Genomic DNA, 26,801 nt, shown 5'->3' with positions numbered 1-26,801 from the left:
AGAAGAAAGAGAGAAGCAGCAATCGTAGGGGAAGCTTAGAGAAAGTGTTTGGAATTATATCCAGATTTTCTAGTGTCTGTAGCCAAGAAAAGCCAAAAATCAGTATTTCAGACTAACCTTTCAGATGTCTGTTTCCTTACTATCAGAATGAGTCAGGCAGTGTTGAAAACCACAGACTGGGCAATATCAAAACTGCAAATTAAGGAGAAATAAAGGAAAATATGCATCACTGAAAAATAAATAGCTATATCAGAACACCCCTCTGCATATCTCTCTGTTCCAAATAATTGACTAAGTTTTAGGTACAGAATATTGCAATCCTGAGTTCAAGACCAGCTCTTCACCTTATTAACTATTAACTCTATGTATAGACAGATAATAGGAAACTCCATCAAAATAGATGTTCAGAAAATCCCATGTACCCCAACTTCTCTGTGTTGTAGCAAATGAGATCATGTAAATGATATTATGTGTTTATGAATGAAATGAAATTATATTTTTGTTTGGGATCCGATTTATTGTTAGTATTTTCACTGAACAAAGGCAGCAGAGAAAGCAAAAGGCAAAAGTCTAGGAATCCGTGCTATATGTGGATTGTGAGCAGGATAGAAACGTCACAGTAGAGTGATCCTGATCAATGCTTGCCTCGAGGGAGTACCTTGCAGAAGGGACAGAGGTTCTTCAGCAGGCCATCCTTTGGACAGAAAACATCAGCCCTCTTCCTCGTTAGTCACACATTATCCGTAAGATTCTGGCTTCCTCAGGCAATTAATAGTGAAAAACCCTAAATCTCTTGGCAACAACTTTCAAGCCTAACGGTTTTCTTTGTCAGATGGGAAGGAAGCAGGATCTGTGAGGACCAGGGCAGACAGTGAGGAATTCCTGAGGCTGGTGAGCAAGGGACAAGGATCAGGCAGATGCAACTGCCTTGCTAGAGGAGGCGGAGGATCTCTGTGTGATCAGCTCTGCAGTGATCAGTCATGAGGGACGCCCTGAGTTATAATAGCAGGACTAGCTTTATTCAAAAAAGGCCATTGTCAAAAGGCTGTTCAAGGTTACACTTATTCTAACATTGCTCTCCTTTGAATTTTAACACCTTTTTTTGATATAAGAAGAAGATGATGAAGTTAAAAGGTAAGAAGTTATCATAGGAGCAGGCTGTAGCCTGTGTTTCATGTTAAGGAAAAGGGTTGCAAACTGTTTGAGAAGGTCAGGAGACCTGCAGCCTGTCTGCAGGAGAGGGATGGAGCGGAAGAGCTCGCCATCCATAGTGTCTGTGTTTGTCAAGGCCTGGCTAGGTTGAGCTTTCAGAAAAAAAGTAAAACCTAAAAGAGCCGCTGTCTCTTTCTCTTACACACGTGGACACACACAAGTGCACACATGAAAACAGTCGATGAATGCAAAAGTAATTGCTTTGTGTTAGCAATACATTGAGAATCATTGGAGTTTTTCAGCTACTTTACTCATTGGACATTTGAGGAGGAAGAAAGGAAAGAAAAGTAGTATTAGAAGAATTCACAGATTTTCCTCAGTAGAAAAATGTGGAAAGTGAATCTGAAGAAAGAGAAAAGATTGGTTACAAAAAATGGATATTTCATAGGCTAGGTTGTACCAAGCCTATATCTACATGGTAATACTTGGAGCTCAAAAAATCCATGCGTCAGTCTATCTCTATCTACCTAACTGTTGTTCATTGTCTTTCTGAAACACTTAAGAAATATATTTATTTCCTAATCCTTCGAGATATTAACTCATATTGAAATGCTAATAATGCCCCAGTTTAAAGGTACTAAATATACTGATTGTTTCTTTAAAAGCCTGCACTTTTATATGGCCCAATGGTAATGTAAAGCATCCCAAAGTAATATTATTATTATTTATGAATTTATTTTTTTGGAGACAGAGCCTCGCTCTGTCACCCAGGCTGGAGTGCAGTGGCGCGATCTTGGCTCACTGCAAATTCAGCTTCCAGGTTCAAGTGATTCTTGTGCCTTAGCCTCCCAACTGGCTGAGATTACAGGCATGAACCACTACACCCAGCTAATTTTTATATTTTTAGTAGAGATGGGGTTTTGCCATGTTGGACAGATTGGTCTTAAATTCCCGACCTCAGGTGATCTGCCCACCTCAGCCTCCCAAAGTGCAGGGATTACAGGCATGAGCCACCGCAGCTGCTCCCAAAGTATTATTATTATTTTTTATTTATTTTATTTTGTGAGACGGGGTCTTGCTCTGTTGCTGGGCTGGAGTGCAGTGGTGTGATCTTGGCTCACTGCAACCTCTGCCTCCCGGGTTCAAGTGATTCTCCTACCTCAGCCTACTGAGTAGCTGGGATTACAGGCACGCACCACCACACCCAGCTAATTTTTGTATTTTTAGTAGAGACAGGGTTACACCATGTTGGCCAGGATGGTCTCAATCTCTTGACCTCGTGATCTGCCTGCCTCAGACTCCCAAAGTGCTGGGATTACAGGCGTGGGTCACCGTGCCTGGCCCCGAAGTATTATTTTTAAAAGTTACTTCTACTTCGGGAGTGACAGGAAAAAATATTCCAACCATTTCTAGAGGGACTTACATTTTTTTCTATTGAATTATGAATGTTCATTGCTTTTCTTGAAAATTAATTTTTTGTTATACTAATATTTCAATATTATTAGATAAATAATTATACTACTACCAATTAAAAACAATTAAATCAACTGTTTTCAATTAAAGTGATGATTTTTACTCTGAAAATAGTAATAGTTATATGCTCAGGGACTGGAAGAAATCCAGGTAGGATTATTTGGAAACCTAGTTTCATTTTTCCATTTATGCTTACTATGTTTTACTTATGGGGACACTTCGCCCATGGGAAATTATTGAATGTTTTGATTGAGTTAGATTATTTAAAAACTGGAGACAATGTATTGGTTTTGTTCTATTCCATTGTCATCTAATTGACAGAAAAAAAAACAGTTTTTTGTTCTGTTTTGTTTTGTTTGTGAGGGAGTCTCCCTCTGTTGCATAGGCTGGAGAGCAGTGGTGCAATCTCGACTCACTGCAACCTCCGCCTCCCGGGTTCAAGCAATTCTCCTGCCTCCAGCCTCCTGAGCAGCTGGGATTACAGGCGCACACCACCACGCCCGGCTAATTTTTGTGTTTTTAGTAGAGATGGGGTTTCACCGTGTTGGTCAGGCTGGTCTCAAACTCCTGACCTCATGATCTGCCCACCTCGGCCTCTCAAAGTGCTGGGATTACAGGCGTGAGCCACCACACCCAACTGAAAAAAACATTTTTTTATTTTGATTTCCTTAAAAAAAATAGAGCATCAACAGTATAAGTATTAATTAGACTGTTGAGGAATTAAAATTAACTGATAATTAGAAACTTTATGGGGAAAACTCAAGAGGTATGAAAGCTAGAGTACTTACATTAAAAAATAATACTATTGAAACTATTCGATTTATAACTGTTGCAAAGAAAATTAAAATACAATGTGTAATCCACTGCAGTGATTTCAAGATTGACAGCTCAGTGGGTTTTTTTTCCCCAGATTACTGAAAACATGATTTAAAATATCTAACTTGCCGAGAGTGTAGTTAGTAAGTAAGAACGTGCGCTCTTTTTTTCAGTGTCATTAACTCAGTTTCCTAAAGGAAAATTACCTTTGATAACATTCTGAACTTGATCAAAATATAATTGAGTAACTTTGAATCTTCATGGTATTTTTATGATGCTTCTTTTATCTCCAGACAACCATTAGAGAATCAAGTACATTTCTGTCTCTCCATAGTAAAATGAGAACAGTGTTGCATATCCTCTCTAATGCTGCGACAAGAATTAATATTAAATCCTATTCCAACTACCTTAACCATGTGGGTGCCCTATGGCTTGGGGCTGCATTGTTTTATTGGGACATTAAAAACAGTTTTTCTTATATTGGAATTTTGTATTTTGTCATATTATAGATATTTGCAGTTCCATTCCATTTTATTCCACTTTATATTCCACTTTTATATTTTATTCCACTTTTATTCCACTTTTTTGCATTCCATTGCATTTCCAATGGTATATAACTTTAATATCAGAACAAACAAATCCATGATTACCATTGAAGTAGAAGGGACCCTTACATTCTGTCAGAGAACACGTGCCTACATCAAATAGACGAGACTATATCTTATTTTTAAAGATCTACTCTACTGAGAAACTTTACCTAGCAATATGTCTGATGAAGGAAAACTTCAGTCCAACTGTGTACACTGTTTTTAACTATGCAGATAATACAAATAGTATATCCTTCTACCCTCTTCCAATTTTAGACAGCTTTTCTGTGAGTCAAAATGCTATGAAGAATTGCATAAGGTATTTATTCATTAGCTGTATTTGGAAAAGCCATAGTGTAAATCCAACATTTGGTTTGGAGTTATATCCCTTTGTATGTAACACAATGAAAGTTATGTTGTGGTACTTCACAGTTAAGATCTAGTCGGTCTGAGCATCTGAATCCATGTTTAGGATGAAAATTTAACTTGAGTAACAAAGGAAAAGGAAAAAGGAGACCCTAGTATGTAGCTCAGGATAATCTATCTTACAACAAACGACAATATGCAAATTCAGTCAAAGCAGAAGGATAAGAATTTTATAATATGCAGGTTTGTGGGTGTGTATACAGACACATTGTTTGTAAACCTCCACTAAGGGTTTTATTTTTCTTCAATATTATAAGTCACCCAGAAGCCCTAGCCAGGGACAGAGGTCACTGTTGTCCTGGTTCCAGCTCTGATGCTCTCTCAGCATCATCTCCGTTACACCTTCCTAAAGTTCATTCCACTGTCAGTAGCTGTCACTCAGTCACACTTAGCGATGTGACCAATGTAACATTTTCCATGGGGGGGTAAATAAAAACTTTACATTTCCCTCCCCAATGTTAATGTTATGACTTCTTTGGAATTAATCCACTGATTTCTTTTTCCTTCAAATTTCAGTCAGTTCCTACTAATTCCTTAAAGGATGTCTCCTTTGTTCCAGCTAATGCAGCTAAAAGGAATAGTATAAGTCAGAAAAGCCTATATTGAATTCTTTTAAGATAAAAAAATTTTCCAAAACCTTATAAAATGAAATGTATTCATATGTTGGTGGTTAATTTCCTACTAATGTACACATAGCGTATGTGTTGAAGTTATTTCATCAGTGAATACCCTCAAAAAGATATACTGAGACAGAGAACTCTGTTCAAATGTGAGCCTTGACTCTACTGGGGCTAATTATCAGTGTAGAATGGCTAAGTAGAATTTGTGCATTTATCATTTTATGCAGTACGTTCGTAGCAAATTGATTTAAGTGCCTTTTTGGAACAGTAGTTGGGCAGAATTGATTTGGTGGGTAGGAGATTGACTTACGCAGCAAAACTGTGTCTGGGTTTATTCTGGCATCTAAATTGAGTTTCAAGCAAGTGGAAGGGTTGGTGGTGCTGGAATGCAGTTCTCCACCAACTTATATTGTGAAGTGCTATGACATACATTATTAAAAGAGATTCAGTAGAAGTATGATGAGTTAAAATACCCATTGACAGCTGGCAAAACAACCAAAGCATTTGAGTTACATTAACAATGTTAAAGTTAATTTTGTCTCATTGAAATCATATGATCTGACACGGTCAAGGTAGAGTTAATGAGATGTCTTAATTGCAAAACTTTTTGTTCCACAAGATAAAGAAACAATTGTGCGGAGTGGATAAATAGGGATGGTGTGTTAAATGTGCATATTCAAAGGATTTGTACTTTCTTCTCATTCAAACACCAAGTATCTTTTTAAGCCAGAGCAAATCCAGCCTGTGTCATTTTATGTTTAGCTTCCTGAGGGCAGGGACTTTGTTCTGTCTACTGGTATCTCCCTATACTTATTAAATGCTTGGGGCAAATGTGTTCATCTTTCTAAGCTTCCGTTTCCTTGTCTGTGTGTTGGAGATATCAATTACTTCTTCTTAGTGTTGTGAATATTAAATGAATAATAGGTGTAAAGCAATTTAAAATGTCTGAGAGTAGAAGCACCTTCCTACCGATTTTATCAGAGAAATAAAATGGACAGTTTCAAAACTCTCTGCTTTAAAAACCGTCCTCTTATTCTTCCTTCTTTTGCACAAGTTGTTCTTTGTTGTATGTTCTGCATCTGCTGTCTTTTTTCCTCTTATTCCTTTCCTCTCTTACTTAGTCCCCTTTTCTCCCCATCACCCTTTCTCTCTCTCTCTCTCTCTTTCATCTTTGTTTCCTAGGATATGGCCTGGGTATGGAAAGAAACCCCTCTCTTTCTTTCTTACTCCAACACAGCTCTCAGCCATTTCTTTGATTTTCCGTATTGTGTTGAATGCTGTCTGGGCTTCGGCCATTTTCTTTCTGCCCATCAAGGTGGTGTGCTTGGGAGAGCAGGCAGCCTGCATTGAGAAGCACTCTCTGCTGCTGCAGGAACGTTTCTGCTGACAGAGCTCAGAGATGCTGGAGTTGCCGGTGCTCACCCCCAAGACCTCCATTCTTGAGGGCCCACCCAGGATAGCCCACCACATTTAAAACCAGAAGTTGCCTTTCAGCTTTTGTATCTGTGCCCAACTCTCTTTTACATACAGTTCAGAAATTGCGATATCATGAGAATGTGACTTCAGTTCCCTCAAAATATCTGCTAGTTGCATAATCAAGGGTGGTTTGTGCATTTTGTGGAAAGATTAGCCTAAGATTGCCTTTCAAAAATTGTAAAATGACTTTTTACATTCAGAACATTATGATACATCCGGATATGGGTTTTGAACCTATTATCCTTCTTTGTAATTCAGAAACTGTATATGATGGATTTAAATTTTCTGAATTTAAGATGTATCTTAAAATAGCTCAGTGCTTACCGGGATTGTTTAAAGTATTTATTGATAATGACATCAATATAATTCACAAATACTATGTTTAACTGTGAAAAAGGGTTTTCTATTTTATCTTAAATTGTACTTTGATAGATATAATTGGTATGTAAAATTTTACCTAAATTGTAATGCATCTCCCAAAACCTTATTTGTTGGTATGCATTTCCACATTAAAATGGTAATGTGTAACATTCATTGAATGTTATTAATATGTGGAAGGCCCTGTGCTTAATATCTCAAATAATTTTCCCAGCAGCCCTATGAAATGTGTTCTAAATGTTAGTCTTAATTTATAGATTAGGAAATTGAAGCTTAGAGAAGTTTAAAAGAGAAAGAAAAACCAGCTCAAGGTCATAACACTAATAAATGACACATCGGGGATGAAACTCTCACGTAATTAAAGCAAAAGTCCAGTCCTCAAGTTATCCCCAAAGTAGAGGGAGCAAACAGAAATATACAGTATTGCACACAGGCTTGGCAAGTCTCACATCTATCAGGTGCTTATTCTATGCTGAGCACTTCACCAAGCATTGCACAAGCTCTAGTCGAGCATGAGGTAGGCAGTTTTATTATGCCCATTTTACAGATGAAGAGGTGGAGGTACAGAGAGGTTGAATGGCTTACCCAGAAAACCAGTAAATGGCAGAGCCAGATGTGGATTCAGGCACTCTGGGTTGAGTGACATGGATCTGAAACCCACACTGTAGTCTCCTCTTTGTTCACACGAAGGCACACGATCTTAAGTCACATTGAATTAACATTGAAAGGTACTAATTTCCACCCTTCGTAACCGTGCTTCCCCTTTACCTTTTTAGAAATAGCTTCCCTGTAGGGAATTCTAAAGGATAGAAAGCATTGATGGTGAGCACTCCTCCCACACCTTCAATCCTCTCCGCAGTCTTCCATGAGTTTCATGCTGCATAACCTGTGTGATACCTGATGATTCTATGCAAGACTGTACTACGTGTAACTAGTCTTTCTCTTGAACGAATGCAAATATCTCTTTTATGTGAAACTCATTTTTTTCTGACACATACTCAGTTACTAGGATCTTTAAATACATGAAAATAATTCTTTTCCCTGATATATATTATTTACTTGGATATAGGAACAAAAAGAGTTTCATTAAGTAAATATACTTTTAATCAAATTAGGAATTTAATCTGTAATGATATTTACAAGTTGGCGTACTCATTTACCATCCACATTTATGTTTCTTTGCTTTTCTAAACTTAAAATCTGGCAAACATTTATCATTACTCAGTAGTTTCCAAAGTACTCCATGGAAGTACAGATTTATGATATTTCTCGGTCAGACTCTAAGAGAGGTTAAACCATGGAGGAAAATAAAATTACCAGTAATTAAATTTACAGGCCGGTTTGCCATCTAAAGCAAATTTATTGCTTCACAGTGAAACATAGTTGAGACAGTTTCACATAAAGTGAATCCATTTTTACATGATATAGGTATTATACATTGCTGTTTCAATTTATATAATTAAAATTATATCATTGCACTCTAAGGTTAATGGGATACCCAACTGGAAACCATACGTTGTGGGCAATAAAATAGCAGCATTGCAGTATTGGCTCTTGTTAAAAGCTGATGCAGTATTTCAGCACCATTACATTCTACCTTTTAAAAATCTTTAGAATAAATAAGAAGCAAAGACATGCCAATTACAAAAAAAAAATGCTCTTTTTCTCTGTCTCTCTATTCCCCACTCCACTTCTTGTCTTTCATGTGTACATATACAAATACATACATATTTAGGATATATATATTTTATATTATGGAATATGTACATTCAGCTCTGTTATTAGCATGGATACACATATGTGGTGATAGACATGGCAGGAAAATATATCAGTTCCCATTTTTGAAAACAGTTTCATCTCAAATTCAAAACAAATTAAAAGGTGTTCCTATAGTCTGTTCAAATTCTGCTAGCATGATCAAAAGAATGTATCATGCATTGCAGAGCTGTTGTGGGTATATGGAGGTAGAATTAAGGGAAGAACAATACAATCTAAAGTCTAGAGGTGAACCAGAACAGACAAGACTTCTAAGAGAAGTATAGTATCTAAAGAGGGTTGAGACATCCAAAGCAGTAGGCATTCTTTGATAGCCATGCTCTAATAAATGGACTCTTATTACACTAAGAAATATTAGACCAAATACAAAAGTGCTGCAAAGGAACCAAAGAGAATAGTAAATATACTAGTCCCCAGCAGAGATAGTTATTGATTTTAAAATTGCCTCACAGAGTCTGCTGCCTTCATCAGCCAAGAAATAGATAAACAAAAATATGTTATATTTATACAATGGAATATTATTGAGCAATAAATATAAATGGAGTACAGATACATGCTACAACCTGGGGGGTTAGAAAAGGGAGAACTGCTCATGAGTACACAGTTTTTTGGGGGGTAATGAAAATGTCCTAAGATTATGGTGATGATTGCACAACTCCATAAATAATCTAAAAAATTATTGAATTGTATAGTTTACACGGGTAAACTTTTGGTATGTTAATTATATCTCAATAAAAGTGTTAAAGTCATTTGCAATAATTTTCTGCCTCTGGGCCATTTTTTGGTGAAGATTTGATGTTTTACAGTTTTATTTATGAAGTCTTTATTTCTAGGCATTTTTTTTCATGATCAAGAATCATATTTTAGTTGAAGTCTGTAAATTCTAGAAGGAAGTCATAGTGATTGGCTATATTTATAGACCACTTTTACAAAGTCAGAATTTAGTGTGTACATTGACGTGAAAAACCTGTGTTCAGGTGACAGAAAACAACAAGGCTTGCTGTTCTCAAACAATTAGATGTCGTGCTCTAGTTGTTCCTGCACAAAGATTCCTACATCCCTTGTTACAATAGGTCTTGTGAAAGAACGGTTCTCAGTGAGATCACTTGGACTCGGAAAGGGGAACATCACACACCGGGGCCTATCATGGGGAGGGGGGAGGGGGGAGGAATGGCATTGGGAGTTTTACCTGATGTAAATGATGAGTTGATGGGTGCTGACGAGTTGATGGGTGCAGCACACCAACATGGCACAAGTATACATATGTAACAAACCTGCACGTTATGCACATGTACCCTAGAACTTAAAGTATAATAATAATTAAAAAAAAAGAAAGAAGGGTTCTCTTAATTTTTTGCTCTTTTTGAGATTAACTGAAAACTTCTTAGTCCTCTAGTCAGTGTTTCAGAATCCCAACACAACCTCTTTTTTTCCTTCTAATTGTTAAATACAGCAAACACTATTTTCTTAGCCCTCATCCCCAGTGATGTCACCCATAACGTACCTTTGTCTCTTCTTTCCATTGTGGTCTCCTTTTTAGAAATAATTGTCCCTTTCTTCTTACCAGACCATCCCTATCACTGTCCCTAAGAGCCAGCTTAATGCCCTCCTCTTTCAAAAGCATTTCCTGATTTGCATGCCACCTCACTATTGTTAAATCCCATTATTTTATTTACACATGTATTCCATGCATGTCATCATGAGTTGATGTCTGCTCTTTACTCACATATGCGTGGCTGATCTTCCTCAGTATATTGCAGTCATTTTGATGAGAAAAATAGGATCACATTTTTTATGCGTCTTCATAAATGAGTAATGCAATTCCTGACACAAAGTCATGGACTCAGGTATTCAGGAAATGATTATTTCCTGGTTATTATCTATACTATTTTGACTCAATATGAAACTCACACATATCCCTGGACACAGTATTGAGAGAATTAAAGAATTTTTAAGTCCATCAGTTGAGACTGAGACTGAGACTATAGTTTAGGCTGAATAAAAGCTTTCAAAGACTGTTTACCACTTAAAATTCATGGTACTTATATTAACTTATGTTAACACAACTTTGACTTCACCTTTGTCTTACCTGATTTCATTAAAGACATTTGGATCATGAAAAAAAAATATCTCTACCATATCTTAGGGAACCAAAGAGCAAGTCATCATTGTTTTAACTTGCCAGAGTATCAGATGACATTTTCATATAATATTCCCTAAGAAAGACATCAAGTACCTGCTAAATAAGTAATTTTCTTGAGAATTGTAATGTCCATAATTATAATACCAATTTTCTAATCATGGATGGGCATTTTAATTTCATGTTTTATCGACCACAACCAGGCATTGCATCAGGCACGGAGGATACAATGTTGAAGTTTTCACTGTCCCTAGGGAAATTTCAACTCTCATGGGATATGTCAACAAGGAAGCTAATGATTACAATCCAGTATGCTATCAATTGAGTATATTATTCTATCAGGGTGCAAGGAAGGAAAACTACTCCAGTGTTAACACATTTCAAAGAAAAGTGCTACAAAAGAGAATGTTCAAGCCCCGCCCCAAAGGATGAGTAGGAGGATTAACCAATTAAAGGACATCATGTGAATATTCCAAGCAGAGAGAGAAGCAAAGCCTTGGCAAGAAAAAATGTGTAGATACTAAAGATATTGTATATATAAACTTAAACTCTATTGCAAGTCATTTTTGATGATCATCTGCCATCTACAATACTTCAAGCAATAACAGAGTACATTTCCTCCTTTATTATTTCAGGACTTTCTATATTTTCTTACTGATTTTTATTTTAATCAGTGCAGTGGCATAATGATCACTTTACCTACTTTTCCTTTCTGGATCTGAACTTCTTGAGAGCAGGGACTATGCTATTTTTATCTTTTCATTTCTAAGTGTATTCGGCCCATACTGCCTTCGTAAATAATTCTCGAAGTGAGCTAAATTGAATGAATGGAAGTGCAGAAAGTAAGACGAGCCAGTGCCTTTGTGTGCTCTGATGAAGCACTTCATACCTTCACAAGGAATAGATCGGAGCATTTGATCTTCATGGGAACCATGACGCGGCAGTGGTTGGTATTATTTTTCCTAGTTAGAGAAAATGAAACATGAGTCAAAGAATCTCAGTAACTTGACTAAGATCACTTGATCACCTGTTTTAATTTTTGTGGAGTGGAGCCAAGGATTTCTTTTCAAACTTATCTGTTCCAGACCGGTCCCAGTACACATTAGGCAAAAAAGAGGTTTTAGAGTGACCTCTCAAAAAGAACGGCTTTGATGGTCACACAGCAGTGTGAATGTACTTAACACCAGCGAACTGTACACTTCAAAGTGGATGAAATGGTAAATTTCATGTTATAAAATAGTGGACTTTCTCATCCAGCTCTCTCCTTTGTCAAGAGAGTGTATACACTCTTCTTGGCTTTAATGGGGCTTCCTAGTTTTTATTTTCTGTTGGCATTTGCAACTTCCAACTAGATGCAAATAAACAAATGCCATGTTTGTAAACAAACAAAAAAAAAGAAAAAACAAAAAAAGCTAGAAGGTACCATTTATCAGAGGAGTTCCAATGGGTTACTAACATGGGGTTCGAAGACCATGGGCATTAACAGTTACCAGGCAAACTTGTTAAAAATATAGATTCCTGGACCTCTTCCCTAGCAATTCCGCCTAATATGTCTGGAGTGGCGCTCAGAAGTCTGTTTTTTAAAACAATGTCCCTAGATATTTTTTATGGGTGATCTTCAAATAACATTTTGAAACCGCAGGTCCAGGGTGATTGAACTGTAATACCAGAGAGCCAGACCTCTATAGAAGCCACCTCCTGTAAGAAACAAGATAGCAGTGCTTGAGAATAGGAGGTTTGAGAAACAGAGCAAGTTCAAATCCCAGCTCCACTGCTTACTAGCTGTATGACCACAGGTAAATAATGTAACCTCTCCAAACCCCAGTTCCTCATCTCCAAAATAAAAATAAGAGAGTACATCCTGACTTGGTTATAGAAACAATAAAGTGTATTCCCTGGAAGTTAGTAGTTGCTCAATAAATGTTAACTTTGAGTATTACCTTATTTTATCAGTTCTAAAGTGCGTACTTTTTCACACTTCCATCTGTGGAATTTTACAGTTATTGTCAGTAAGTTATTGACACTTTTTATTAACAGCAAGAAGTGCTGGGATCAAGACATATTAGAGATTAGATGAAAGAGATTATTATTACTGTGTTCAACAAAACTTCAGTTGCTGAGAACTAGAAGTTCCTGAGGGTTTCCAGTGGGAGAAAAAAAAAATTTTGGTGGAGGAACAGCCCCAATAATCCCTAAAAAGAACTCATTTATAAATCCAACAAAGAATGCTCAAAGTACTTATTCCATTATCAAATTTTATTAAGATTTGCAAGAGGAAAGACGTATGTAGAAGAGACGCATATAAATCGAGAAGCAGCAGTCAAGGTGGTGATAAAAACATACCCTGAAAGAAACAGAATTATCATAAAGCAATGATCACATCAGATTTTATGCTATCAATAAATGCTTTTGAATACATGAATGAGAAAATAGGAGTGAGGGTGAGAAAAGACCACAGCTTACTTTCTCACTTGCAAATATTAAAATCTTGAGTAAACCAAGCATAAGTTTCTTGGGGATAATAACCTGCAAATCGGAAATGTGTTGATGTATATCACCTGAAAGGAGATTTATGTATGCAGCGTGTAGTTCAGTTCCCACCATGATACAAAGACTTTAATCTGTGTTTCTGTCTCTGATCCCTTTATTGAGCTGTAGTCTCTTATCTCCAACATTTTATAAAACGTTGCCATTCTCCTCTCCTGTGTTGCCTTGATACCATTATGTTTAAAAGTCCTCTCAGAAGTCCAGTTTTCTTTCCTCATTTCCCCTGGTTATGTCTATAATGCCAGATTTTGTTACTTATCAGGCTTCAAACCATAGACCTACTTCACAGAAGTCTCCCTTGTCTTACATCCTGCAAGTTGCCAAGTTTTGTAATTTTTTTTTTTTTTTTGAGATGGAGTCTTGCTCTGTCACCCAGGCTGGGGTGCAGTGGCACAATTTTGGCTCACTGCAACCTCCACCCACCCCCCTGGGTTCAAGTGATTCTCCTGCCTCAGCCTCCCGAGTAGCTGAGATTACAAGTACTCACCACCATGACCAGCTAATTTTTGTATTTTTAGTAGAGACGGGTTCTCACCATGTTGGCCAGGCTGGTCTCAAACTCCTGACCTCAGGTGATTCACCCACCTAGGCCTCCCAAAGTGCTAAGATACAGGTGTGAGCCACTGCGCCTCGCCATGATTTTTTTCTTTTTCTTTCCATGTCTCCCTTGTGCAAACATTTGGCAATGGTGTACTACCACATGCCAGTAATTCTGCAGAAATAATATGAATTAACATCCCTGCCTTTGTTTATCATATTGTCTAACAGGAGAGAAAGTTATTTAGGAAAGGAATTCAATTAAAACTATTTTTTTCAAATTTATTTTAAACATTAACATAAATTTGTAGATATTCATTGCAAACATGATGTCTTTTTTTTTTTAATTTATTTATTATTATAATACTTTAAGTTGTAGGGTACATGTGCATAACGTGCAGGTTTGTTACATATGTATACTTGTGCCATGTTGGTGTGCTGCACCCATCAACTTGTCATTTACATCAGATATAACTCCCAATGCAATCCCTCCCCCCTCCCCCCTCCCCATGACAGGCCCCTGTGTGTGATGTTCCCCTTCCTGAGTCCAGGTGATCTCATTGTTCAGTTCCCACCTATGAGTGAGAACATGCGGTGTTTGGTTTTCTGTTCTTGTGATAGTTTGCTAAGAATGATGGTTTCCAGCTGCATCCATGTCCCTACAGAGGACACAAACTCATCCTTTTTTATGGCTGCATAGTATTCCATGGTGTATATGTGCCACATTTTCTTAATCCAATCTGTCACTGATGGACATTTGGGTTGATTCCAAGTCTTTGCTATTGTGAATAGTGCTGCAGTAAACATACGAGTGCATGTGTCTTTATAGCAGCATAATTTATAATCCTTTGGGTATATACCCAGTAATGGGATGGCTGGGTCATATGGTACATCTAGTTCTAGATCCTTGAGGAATCGCCATACTGTTTTCCATAATGGTTGAACTAGTTTACAATCCCACCAACAGTGTAAAAGTGTTCCTATTTCTCCACATCCTCTCCAGCACCTGTTGTTTCCTGACTTTTTAATGATCACCATTCTAACTGGTGTGAGATGGTATCTCACTGTGGTTTTGATTTGCATTTCTCTGATGGCCAGTGATGATGAGCATTTTTTCATGTGTCTGTTGGCTGTATGAATGTCTTCTTTTGAGAAATGTCTGTTCATATCCTTTGCCCACTTTTTGATGGGGTGGTTTGTTTTTTTCTTGTAAATTTGTTTGAGTTCTTTGTAGGTTCTGGATATTAGCCCTTTGTCAGATGAGTAGATTGCAAAAATTGTCTCCCATTCTGTAGGTTGCCTGTTCACTCTGATGGTAGTTTCTTTTGCTGTGCAGAAGCTCTTTAGTTTAATTCAATCCCATTTGTCAATTTTGGCTTTTGCTCATGATGTCTTGAAGTATGTATACATCGTGGAATATTTAAATCAGCTGATTAACAAATCACTTCCTCACATAGTCATCATTTCTGTACTGAGAACCTTATCCACTCTCTTAGCGTTTGTCAAGAATATGATATATTGTCATTAACTATAGTCACCCTGCTGTACAGTGGATCTCTGGAACTCATTCCTCCTATGTAATTGTAAATATATATTATTTAACCAACATTTCCCCAACCCACTTCACCTTAACCGCCCCAGCCACTGGTAGGTACCATTTTACCCTCTACTTCTATGAGATCAGGTAGGCACCATTTTAACCTCTACTTTTATGAGATCAACTTTTTTAGAACCTGGAGGACATCATGTTAAGTGAAATAAGCCAGGTACAGAAAGACAAATTCCACATGATCTCACTTGTATGTGAAACCTAAAAATGTCAACTTAAATAACAGAATTATATGAAATAACAGCATAAGTCACCTTAAGAGTTCAAAAGAGGGAACAAGGGACTCCCCAATAATGAAAATAATTATGTAATAATCTTATTATCTAATGATGCAAATACTAATTTATGTTGTTAATACAAACCTTATTTGTAATTATGGAAAACAATTCTAAGATATATTTATATGAGTTCATCTTACAGATACGCAAATGGAGAGAGAGGCTTAGTACTTTGCACAGCATCAAGGGTTATGGAGATTTTAGCACTAGGCTCAGCTGAGGAGTTGGTCTGCATCTTGAACAATGTTTAATTCTCCATCTCATGGTGATAGGAAGTAGGTGCTTGAGGCAAAAAGAGAATGTGCAAAAGCTGAACGATTTGGAAGATCATATAAAAGGTGAATTAAGAGCATGAAATTCATGAGTGAAAGAATGAGGTGGAAAGAGAGTCACAGCAGGTATCAAGGAAGGTCCTGAAGTAAGAGAATGAGAGTTTGCAGGTAACTCTAAGGAGGCCAATGTGACTGAAATAGAGAGGGTGAAAGGAAGGGTAAAAATAGATAAGGTCAAAAAGGGTGTGCTGACTAGATTGTTTTTGGGGGGGGGGGGGATTTGTAAACCTTTATGACACTTTGAGCTTTCTTTGTAATGAGGCAAGATATCTGTAGTTTTCATCAGAGATGTGACTAGATGTGGCTCTAGGAAGGCAAGGGCAGAAGCAAAGAGATGGTTGGGAGACTATTAGGTAACTCAGACAAGATGAGATGGTAGGTGCAGTCAGGGGACTAGAGGTGCCAGTAGGTCAGATTCTGGATGTATTTTGAAAATAGAGCTGAGAGGATTTGCTAGTGGTTTGGATGTAGATTGTAGAAGACTGTGATATGTCAGTGAGAACTCGAGAGTTTTGGTCTGAATGTTGGTATGGATGGTGTGTTCTTAACTGAGATGAGAAGACTTCAGGAAGATGTGTTTTGACATAAACTCAAATTTGGAAATACAATTCTGGTACCAGTGTGGGAGATGCCTTGGAAGGAATCATAAGTCAAAGCAGGGAGATCAGTTTGGAGTCTCAGTCATCGATGAAGAGTGTTGACGAAGTTTCTACCAGTGACCATGGCATTGGAGAATGGAGAAAGGGACTTGACTGGGGACAGTGCTGGGGTGCTTTTGGGAATGAATTGGATATAGTAGAAGGGGGAGGGTCTAAAATGGGAATCTCCATGGTTTCATAACTGGCCAGTAAGACACTTTTCAGACTTGGCTCTGGGAGGCCTGTATCTTTCCAATTGGTCAAATACCAGGAATTAATACCTTTCCTATTTGAAAATGCTTACATTCACCCTTCTTTATATCTTTTCTTTGGGATGAGCTTCAGAATGGGGAAGTCTTTCCAGCTCCCCTCATTTCTCTGTGATCTTAAAAAATGAACAAACCAGGTTTTCAAGTTTAAGGTGCTCAATATTTTTAATATCTTTGGAAAATTCCATAGTATCATGCCTGAGCATTTGCAGTATCCTCTTAACAAAACTAACCTAGTTTTCTTGTCTTCAGTCCTAACTCCCCAATATCCTGCGCATTGTTAGCATGCTCCTCTTTTCCGAACACTTTTTCCATTGTTACTTGCTTACTCAGCAAACTTGAATGGCTGTAAGCGCTCCCTGAGAAGACACCCATGTTAACTTCCATTGAAGATTTTACATTTGCACCAGATGCTAACTCCTAACTTTATTACGTAGTGTTCTCTAAAAACATCGCCTACTTCACTGGAGACCCACTGACTCTCTGACACACTGCCTGATAACGGTTCTCTGCCCATTTTCCCTGCCTGCTCTGAAACTCAATTTCCAGATTAATCTTCCTAAAAAATCAACCCCAATCAAGCCATTTCCTTCCTCTGAAACACATTTTTACACTCTATTAGCTAGTGATATAATTACAAACTCCTCCATCCCACTGACTCAGTAGTTCTGACTCATTTTGCTCATTCCACACAGTTCACAGAACAGTACACTCCCATCAGAAATGTCTCACATCAACTACAGTGATCTTTGGGGAATTTAGCAGGTATACCTAGGAGCACGTAAAAGAGTCTCCAAGTAGAATAAATCACCTCTGTAGTCCCTACTATGTGCCAAGTCATTTTTGAACAATTTAAAAGTATGAACTCATTGAATCCACCTAACAATCCTATGAAATAGGGATGAAGAAACTAAGGCACAGTGATGGTAAGCACTGTGACCCAAGGTCACATGACTAATAAATGGTAGAGCTAGAATTTAATCTCAGCTAATCTGGCCCTGAAGTCAATGTTCTCAATTGCTCTGACAAGCTGCCTCCCTCGTTCCATTCCTGCCACCCACCACGTCCCACCTCTTCCCCCAGCACTGAAGGTTGAGAATTACCAAGCTTAATCAGTTTTAAACAAGTTTCACATAAGATCTCATTTTATTTGGAAGGTGGCCTGGGTCAACCAAGCTGCCAATGACTGTTCCTTCTTTGGTCTGTCTCCTTGATTATCTTTCTCAGATACCACTTATAATTTGCTTACCATAAACAATTTTCATTGTCCTCAAACTGTGATACATATGTATGTGTATATACATATCTATCTATGTATCTATATCTATATGTATATCACATCTCTCCAGCTAGATTTAAAGAATTTTCAAAACCATTATCATAATTCGCACTCCAAATTGCCCTTTTGATTTCCCAACTTCGTTACTGGTCCTCTCATCTAAGTTCAAAGTGACCTCTGTGACGTCTCTGTCCCTTACCTAATCCATCTTCACATGCAATGCACGTCTAAGTTTTGGTTCTTCATGCATCCCTAATATCACTCTTGGTCTTCTCTATTTTTTCTGTTTATAGTATGGATATGTCTCATGCACTAACTGTCCCAGAGTAAGGAAGCATTGAATTAATTGATGGTTGATGGTTGCTTTAGGTTCTCACTGTCTTTTCCCGGCTGTCGTATAAGTCTTTATCTAGACTTCCAAATTCAATATAACTAAATTTGAACCTTTGACCCCATCTGTCCTAAATTCCATAGCCAGTTTAGTTAATCTAAGGAAGAACCCGTGTCCTCCTCCCGACTATCACCTTCCTCTCCACACCATTGTCTGCTGAAATAAGGATGCATTTCCCAGTTGGTATGAAAAAGTCTGAAACTCAATTTCCAGATTAGTCTTCCAAAAAATCAACTCCAGTCAAGCCATTTTCTTCCTCTGAAACACACTGTTACACTCTATTACCTAGTGATATAATTACAGACTCCTCCCTCGGCATCTCCATCCACTGACTCAGTAGTTCTGACTCATTTTGCTCATTCCACACAATTCACAGAACAATACACTGCTGTCAGTAATGTCTCAGCACACCATTGATTTGTCCTTTCCACCCCTTCTCCTGTTATTCCACTGCATATGTTGTACCATCTTAGGATACCAGACTGTAAACTACTGGCATCAAAAGTACAGAGTGTACTTTTTGCATGCCCTGGTTTTTGCTATTCTGCCCCTGTCCACCTGCTTTTATATGTTGACACATTCACATGATCTTTTTTTTTCTTATTCCAAGTGCTTTCTTGCTTTTTTGACTCTCAATATTTTTTTTTTTTTTTTGGAATTCACTGTATTCCTCCTTCTGTTTGGCTATTCGCCTCATCTTCACTCGATTTGAAAATTCCTGAAGACAGGAAATTGGCCTTACCCAACTCAGTAGCCCTTGCAACGTAGAGTAGATATGAAATAACAATATGTTGGACTGAGATAACTGCTAGCCTTCAGTTGACTATATGTACAAAATATAGATCATTGTTCAAACATAGTCTAATACATCATTTTGCAAATGACAATAAGTCAGAGTCTAGGATGAGTTAGGGAAAAAAAGCCTTCTAAATTCCAGACTATAGGAAGGACATACTGAGATTTCTGAAATCATCTTTAGAAATCCCTAAATCTTCGCTAAATATTTACCTATATTTTCCACATACTTATTTTAACAATTTGTCTCATTGTTTAGCACGAACACCTAACATCTCTGAAGCTCAGTTTCCTTTCCTGTATAACCAAGAAACAGTATGTATTTTACAAGGTGGTTATGAGGAATAAAGGAAATAGAGTTTAAGGTAATAATTTCTGCTTAAAAAGCAACTATTGCATGTAGTAGGTACTAAAAATGTGTTAGTTTCTTCCTCCTGCTGTGGGTGCACATGGCCCACTTAACTGAAAGAGTCTGGGATCCATAATTATTCCTTGGCATCAGAACTGAGACCCCATAGTGTGACCTGTGGAGCCATCTACTCAGGGGACAGCCACACATAAACCATTAGCCTTAAGAGAATAAGAAGGCTCTGAGCAAGCCACTCACTCTTTTGCAAAACAAAAAAAAATTCTATTAGCAGGATTTAGATATTTGATGCCCTAGGATTCTGTCAAGGTAATTTGAAGGACTAAAATCAAATTTAGAAGGAATGGCATTCTGACTGTGCATTTCACTGTTTTTTCCTACAAACCACCTAAAATCCATCTCCCTGACTTTCTGCCAGCCCTCTCTACTTCCGTTACTCTAAGACAAAACCATGCATAAGGACTGAGCAGAACTGAAGCTATAGGTGGGGAATGACATAGCCCCAGCTGTTGGGAAGGGGAAGGCTGCAGAGCCTAGGAGCAGGCAAAGTCTGGAGCAAACACTTCTGCCATTTTTATTCATCTACGCACTCTTAAAGGCATTTTTTTTAGTCTTTGAAGTGGAAAATTATAAGCAATTAGAAAACATGGAATTGGTGAAGATACAACAGTAGAAACACTACTAAATAGTTTTCAGGAGGCATTGTAAACAGATTCAAATTTTCTTGAATGCAATGTTTTCCTCCTCGTTTCTTATTACTTATTTTCATGTCTCCGATATCTCTCTGCTTTCTCTTTGTTCTGTTGCTTTCTCTGAACACTGTTTCTGTCATCAAGGCTTTTAAATATATATTGTTAAATATTCTTAACTTGATGTAATTAAGCAAAGGAAGAAAGCCTAAATCAATGGCAAATTGGAGAAATAAGCAATTTTTAAGGAAATGAAGGATTATTACTCTTAGGGATATACTGAAACTATTGAAAACAGTAACAGGCTACATCACTAAGGAAGTGGATGGCTGCCTTAACTCTTACATAAGCACATTTTGTAAATTTATCGTTTGAAATAATTTGTTGTGCTATAGACTTTTCCTCTTTAGGTAGACTAGTATATATTTTACGAATTTCTTAGCAAACTTTTTTTATTTGAACACTGAGGATATTGAGTTATAAATGCAAATCTTCGTTGCTTAAAACTTGGTGCTAATAAGGTCAAGACCACACACTAAATCTCTGTATCTGCCAGTTCTCTCTCTCTCTCTATTGTGCGACTACAAGTGTATGAACAAGAAACTCAGATCATAAGCAGCAGTGGGGGAGAGGATGTGGATGAATCTGTCCAATATGCCTCCTCATATTGGAAAATGGCTCTGTTTTCATCTGCTATGCACCTGTGGTTAGTAGCTTCGTATTTCTTTGTGAGCATCAGTTATCCTAGAATTTTAAAGATAATTTTAATGCCATCATTGTTGCTGTAATAATTCATTTTGTTTGATATTTCAACTCTACTATGTGGTAATGTTACTTAAAACTAGATGAGAATTTTCTGCTTTCATTGACATTTCTTGAATGCATATTTATATTCTACTCGTTAAGGCTAATAATACTATGTGAGCTTATAGAATTGGCGTTGGAATTCTCTGAAGGAAAAATAATGATCCCTTTCATGAGATGAGTGATTTTTACGAACTGCTCTTTCCAGCTCAGAGTGCTTTGTTCAGTGATTAAAACGTATTTCTCAATTAAATTAGAATGCAAATATAGACAGTCTATGTTTATGATTATAATAGAATTATTTAAAGAAGGTTTTATATCAACCTGCTATTAATATTTTATGCATAAACTGTAGGTTTTATTGTTGGGCCGGTTCTGCCATGTTCCATTTTCAAGATTACTAGAAGTACTATGAAAACTTAATCATACTGTCCAGGTTTTATCAGTTTTTACCCACTCCACTCTGGGAAATTAAGGAGGCTGCTTTCTTATATACTTTATAAGTTACACCAGGGGTGTTGGAGAAATATAAACTACTAAAACCTCAGAATCCCCTGAAACTGAATTATGAACAATTTACTATTCTTTAAAGAAATGTTTTTGTTACACAGATACGGAGTGACTCTTCGATTTATGAGTACCGTATTTTATAGTTTCTTATAAAATTAAAGATCTAGAAGCATACTTCAAGAAGCCATTATTCCAACTTTTTAATTTATATTAGAAATGTAAAATATTTATATTAGAAACTGCATATAATGCTATGGATGTAATTATGATCCTTTTAGGGTTTTCTTTTTCTTTCCAGTATCCTATAACTTCTCAAACATTTGGATTAAAATAATCTTTAAATAATATTCTCTAACGTGATCCTTTTTGTTGTTGTTTTTTTTAGTGATCTCAGTGAAAACCAAATTCAGGCAATCCCAAGAAAAGCTTTCCGTGGGGCAGTTGACATTAAAAATTTGTAAGTATATATTTTTAAATGTATAGTGTTTTAAGTTACTATTTTCAAAGTCAAGTTTATATTAAATAAAGTGTCAGAAAGGAGACCTTGTAACAGTAAATTGACAATTGTTTTCACAAGCTGTTTGACGAGATGCTCATTTAGAAGATGTCTGGAAACAAGTCATCATTAAATTCATTCTTTAATCCTTGTGATTAATCTTTTGAAAGCTGTGAAGTGATTTGATTCACAGATATTTATAATTTTTTTCCCCACTTTTTCTGTCAGCTTACTTTAGTAACTATGTTTTTAGTTGCTGTTGGTGTTTATTAGAAATAAAACTGTTAGTTTTATTGTTGGGCCAGTTCTGCCATGTTCTGTTTTCAAGATTACTAGAAGTACTATGAGAATATAGACTATTCTTTTCTGGAAATAGTGATAATATTTTCTTCTTAGAGACACCTGTAGCCTAGAGCTACAACTTTTTCCAGAGTTTTAAGATCACCCTTTTCATTAAATACCAAAAGCATGAGAAAGACAAAATTATGTATTCCCCTTTGTGTGAATGTTTTTCTTACATTTTCCTTCATATCCTCATGAAAGAATATATTTATAGCATCCTTTAAAAAACTAAAAGTGAATTTCTGTATTTTCCTTTGATAAATCTTTAGTCTGGTGTTTCAATTATAAGCATTTTTTAAAGTGCCTATATTTCTAAAGGTACGTATCAGATTTAAGATCTCATTGACAATGATAATATCAATCTATCTCTAAATTTTAAACTGCTATATTAGCTTCTAAAAACAATGGTTTTCGATAGATTATGAATCCTAGGACATAAATGTTTTTCTTAGCTTTTACGTTAGTTTGGAATATAAGGGAGAAAAGCCCCTGTGTACTGAGATTAACTGTCAGGAATTTAATATTTCTTAGCTAGTAATAAACAGGGCAGGCACTTTTTCAAGAATTAACTTATATTCAGAATTCTCCATGGTTGGATCTGATGCCTTTTTTTTTCAATAGCAAAAGTAAGACAGATGTTTTCCCTTGTCAAAGAAGACAACTGTTTATAAAGCCACAGATTTTGGCCTCTATGTCTTCTCCTTAATGTAAATGATTTTTTTAAACTTGTACTTTCTAAATGTACAGGTAAAGACAGAAAACTACAAGCTTCTAAGGTATAAATGTATAAAGCCATTAAAACCACGGCTGTAGGTTTTTATGGGTGCTCAATTTAATACGATTTTATTTGCTTTCCTTTTACCTTTGCTAGTTAGGGCTTTGGGAAGTCTTCAGGCGGACTCAATGATACGTGGTGTTCAAATCTACCTGGCCAGAACAGTGTGCAGGAATTCCTATGTACACTTACTTAAGTTGCCTTCACTTAGCTGTAAAACTACGGCAATAGCTACAGTTGACCCTCCCTTAGTAATGCTATTTGCAATCTTACAATAGTATTACCTCTAATTCCTTAAAACAGGTGGCTTTTAATCTTCTTAGTAAAGATATTCAGGGAATCCAAGTAAACAAGTGGCTCTCCTCCCACATTTAAGGATACGCATGGAAGTAGGGACCACTCATGATGGGATTCTTCTTTATATATTTTGTATTTATCCTTAAAACATATGATTTTAAAAGTTTAGAGATAACAGAGGCTAGTCAGTATTCTATCTAATGGGATGTTGATTTAGCAAAGTTTTCAAATCTTTTCTCCAACACAGGCATAATTTTTTCTCAAAATGTAAAGATTTTTTATTATCATTTATGCACTTAGATGAGTTTTTTAAATTATTAATGTGGTTAGGTGAGCTTAAGACTGGAGTCTCAAAACATTTTGTTATTTTTTGGACTTGCAAGTATGAGCAAATTAGTCAACTTCATTAAGCCTTAGTTTTTACTCTTTTTTTTGGGGATGGTGTCTCGCTCTGTCACCCAGGCTGGAGTGCTGTGGTGCAATCTCAGCTCACTGCAACTTCCGCCTCCCGGGTTCAAGCGATTCTCCTGCTGGAGCTGGGATTATAGGCACCCACCACCATGCCTGGCTAATTTTTTGTATTTAGTAGAGATGAGATTTCATCATGTTGGTCAGGCTGGTCTCGAACTCCTGACCTCGGGTGATCCACCCTCCTCGGCCTCCCAAAGTGCTGGGATTACAGGTGTGAGCCACCGTGCCTGGCCAGTTTTTACTTTTATAAAGTAAACAATAGTTATTTGGGTTTGGTATGGTTATTAGGGAAAGAAGATGTATGAAAGACCTTTCAAAACAGTAAAATGCTATGAAAATACAGTATTTCATTTGCAAGTATTTGACAAATCAAATGCTAAAAGTTAACCCTGAAAAATGCATTGTAAGGAGAGACAGGAAAGTATAACATGAAGGGATTAGCAATATTGACTACATATGACTATTCTTTTATGGGTCATTTTGACATGAAGTTACAAAGTGAAAAAAGAAAATATACTAGAAAGTACTAAATGAATATACATAAGACCTTGATTTTTGAACAAGACATTAAGGGCTGTAGGTGCTAGGAAAGAGAAAAATGTCACTTGAAGTTATCAGGGAATGGTTAGATTAGAAGAGTAAAACCATAGTGCAGTGCACTCTGTGTGTGTGTGTGTGTGTGTGTGTGTGTGCGTAATGTAAGTGATGGAATGTGCCCAAGCCCAGATTTTGTTTTTTTTTTGGTTTTTTTTTTTTTTTTTTTTTTTGAGACAGAGTCTTACTCTGTCACCCAGGCTGGAGTGCGGTGGCACCATCTTGGCTCACTGCAACCTCTCCCTCCCAGGTTCAAGCAGTTCTCCCACCTCAACCTTCTGAGTAGCTAGAATTACAGGTGCCTGCAACCACACCTGGATAATTTTTGTATTTTTAGTAGAGATGGGGTTTCACCATGTTGGCCAGGCTGGTGTTGAACTCCTGACCTCAAATGATCCACTCGTGTTGGCTTCACAAAGTGCTGGGATTACGCACCTGGTCATCCCTGTTTTTTAAAGGCAAAGCAGTATGTATCCTGAATAGCAGCAGTGGTAAGAATTATAGAGATCTGAATATGGGGGGAGCTGAGTATTGTGGCATCTACGTTATTTCAACTTTGGAAGCTTATGTTTCTACAGAAGAAAGGGGCTTCAGAAACTATGTGGATGATGAATGATGTTGATCAAAAGAACAATTTATTCCCACTGTTCTCATTGCCTTCCATGTAACAATGTGAAAGACAATGAGGGAAATATTCAAATATCACAATGAATGTATAGGTTTATTTTATGAATTAGGATCACAGCTGCAATATTATAAAAATTTTACATTAAAAGGCATTTTCTAGAATTAAAAAATAGTTCAAACTACATTGTTCAAAAAAAAGTTCCAATCTCATGGGGTTTGTATGAAGTTTAGTTTTATCACTAAAACTTAGGAAGGCTATCTGGTAAAATTTATTAAAATGGAGGGTAAATTTTAATTCCTATTATTATGAAACTGGTGAACATAAATCATCGTCGTGACTCAATAAATTTCCATTAATATTAGCATTATTAATATTATTAGTATTTGGTGTAAGAAGAAGGTACAGTACTTCATCCCATGTATCATTCTAGTATGTCCATTTACAAGTTGAAAAACCCTGCGTGGTGCCTACTACTGTTCAGAGTTATTCAGAGAGTAAAAGAGAAAAAGGAAGTTGCTCAGGCCATATTTTGTAAAGCACTATGTAAAAGCCCAGGCTGATGCACTGTAACAGGTTTATGGGATTTACCACATTCAGGCCTTAGAGCAAATTCCAGCGTTCACAAGATTTTCACTAAAAGCATTTGCTTTAATCTTGTGGATTGTCTAAATATGCTCAAGGCGGTATCCCAACAATACAGAATTGATGCTGTGGAAATTTTGCAGATTAGCAGACCTCATTCCCCTTCCTCCAGGCAAGCCACACTGAAACTATTCTAAACAGATGGACATTTATCTTGCTCTTAAACATCTCCAGGGAGGACTTCTCATAACTTTTTTGCTTCTCTCTATTCATTTCTTAACTGGATTAAATTTTTTTACATTTTATTTTGCTACCTTATTTTCTCCAGCCACAATTTAAGCTACTTTTTCCCCTGACATTTTAGACAGTGAGGTATGCTATGAGAATAACAAGATCATATGAAAATATCAGCTGAATTATAATGTTTATAATTACGATTTACATTTGTGTTTTTAAAGTCCCAAACCAAATATCAACTAAAGTATTGATAGCATATCATTATCAACTGATGCTTTACCAAAATAAAACCGATATTTATGAAAATTTTCTTTAGAAATATGTATATATATTTAAAAAGCCTTAATACTGATGCAGTAAAGCCTTTGCTGCCTTCTAAACAAATCTTGAGCAGGATCATGTTACAATTGTGCCACTGATTTGTTTTCAAGTATCTATTAGGCATTTCCATTAATTGATAATTTAGAAAAATATTAAAATTAAATCTCAC

At 36.7% G+C, this 26,801-nt stretch overlaps 1 protein-coding gene across 2 annotated transcripts in view; it reads left to right on the top strand.

The window, feature by feature from the left end:
- The window catches only part of SLIT2 (slit guidance ligand 2), a 370,099-nt gene that overhangs the window by 197,194 nt on the left and 146,104 nt on the right, over positions 1-26,801 (top strand). For both annotated transcript variants that reach the window (XM_050791112.1, XM_050791111.1), the window contains exon 5: positions 22,275-22,346. In XM_050791112.1, coding sequence (XP_050647069.1) covers positions 22,275-22,346 — 72 coding nt within the window. The remainder of the gene's footprint in view (positions 1-22,274; positions 22,347-26,801) is intronic.

This window comes from Macaca thibetana, chromosome 5, assembly GCF_024542745.1.
Source record: "Macaca thibetana thibetana isolate TM-01 chromosome 5, ASM2454274v1, whole genome shotgun sequence".
NCBI classification, from domain to species: domain Eukaryota; kingdom Metazoa; phylum Chordata; class Mammalia; order Primates; family Cercopithecidae; genus Macaca; species Macaca thibetana.
The sequence above is the reverse complement of the archived record's forward strand: the minus strand, read 5'-3'. Positions and strand labels throughout refer to the sequence as shown.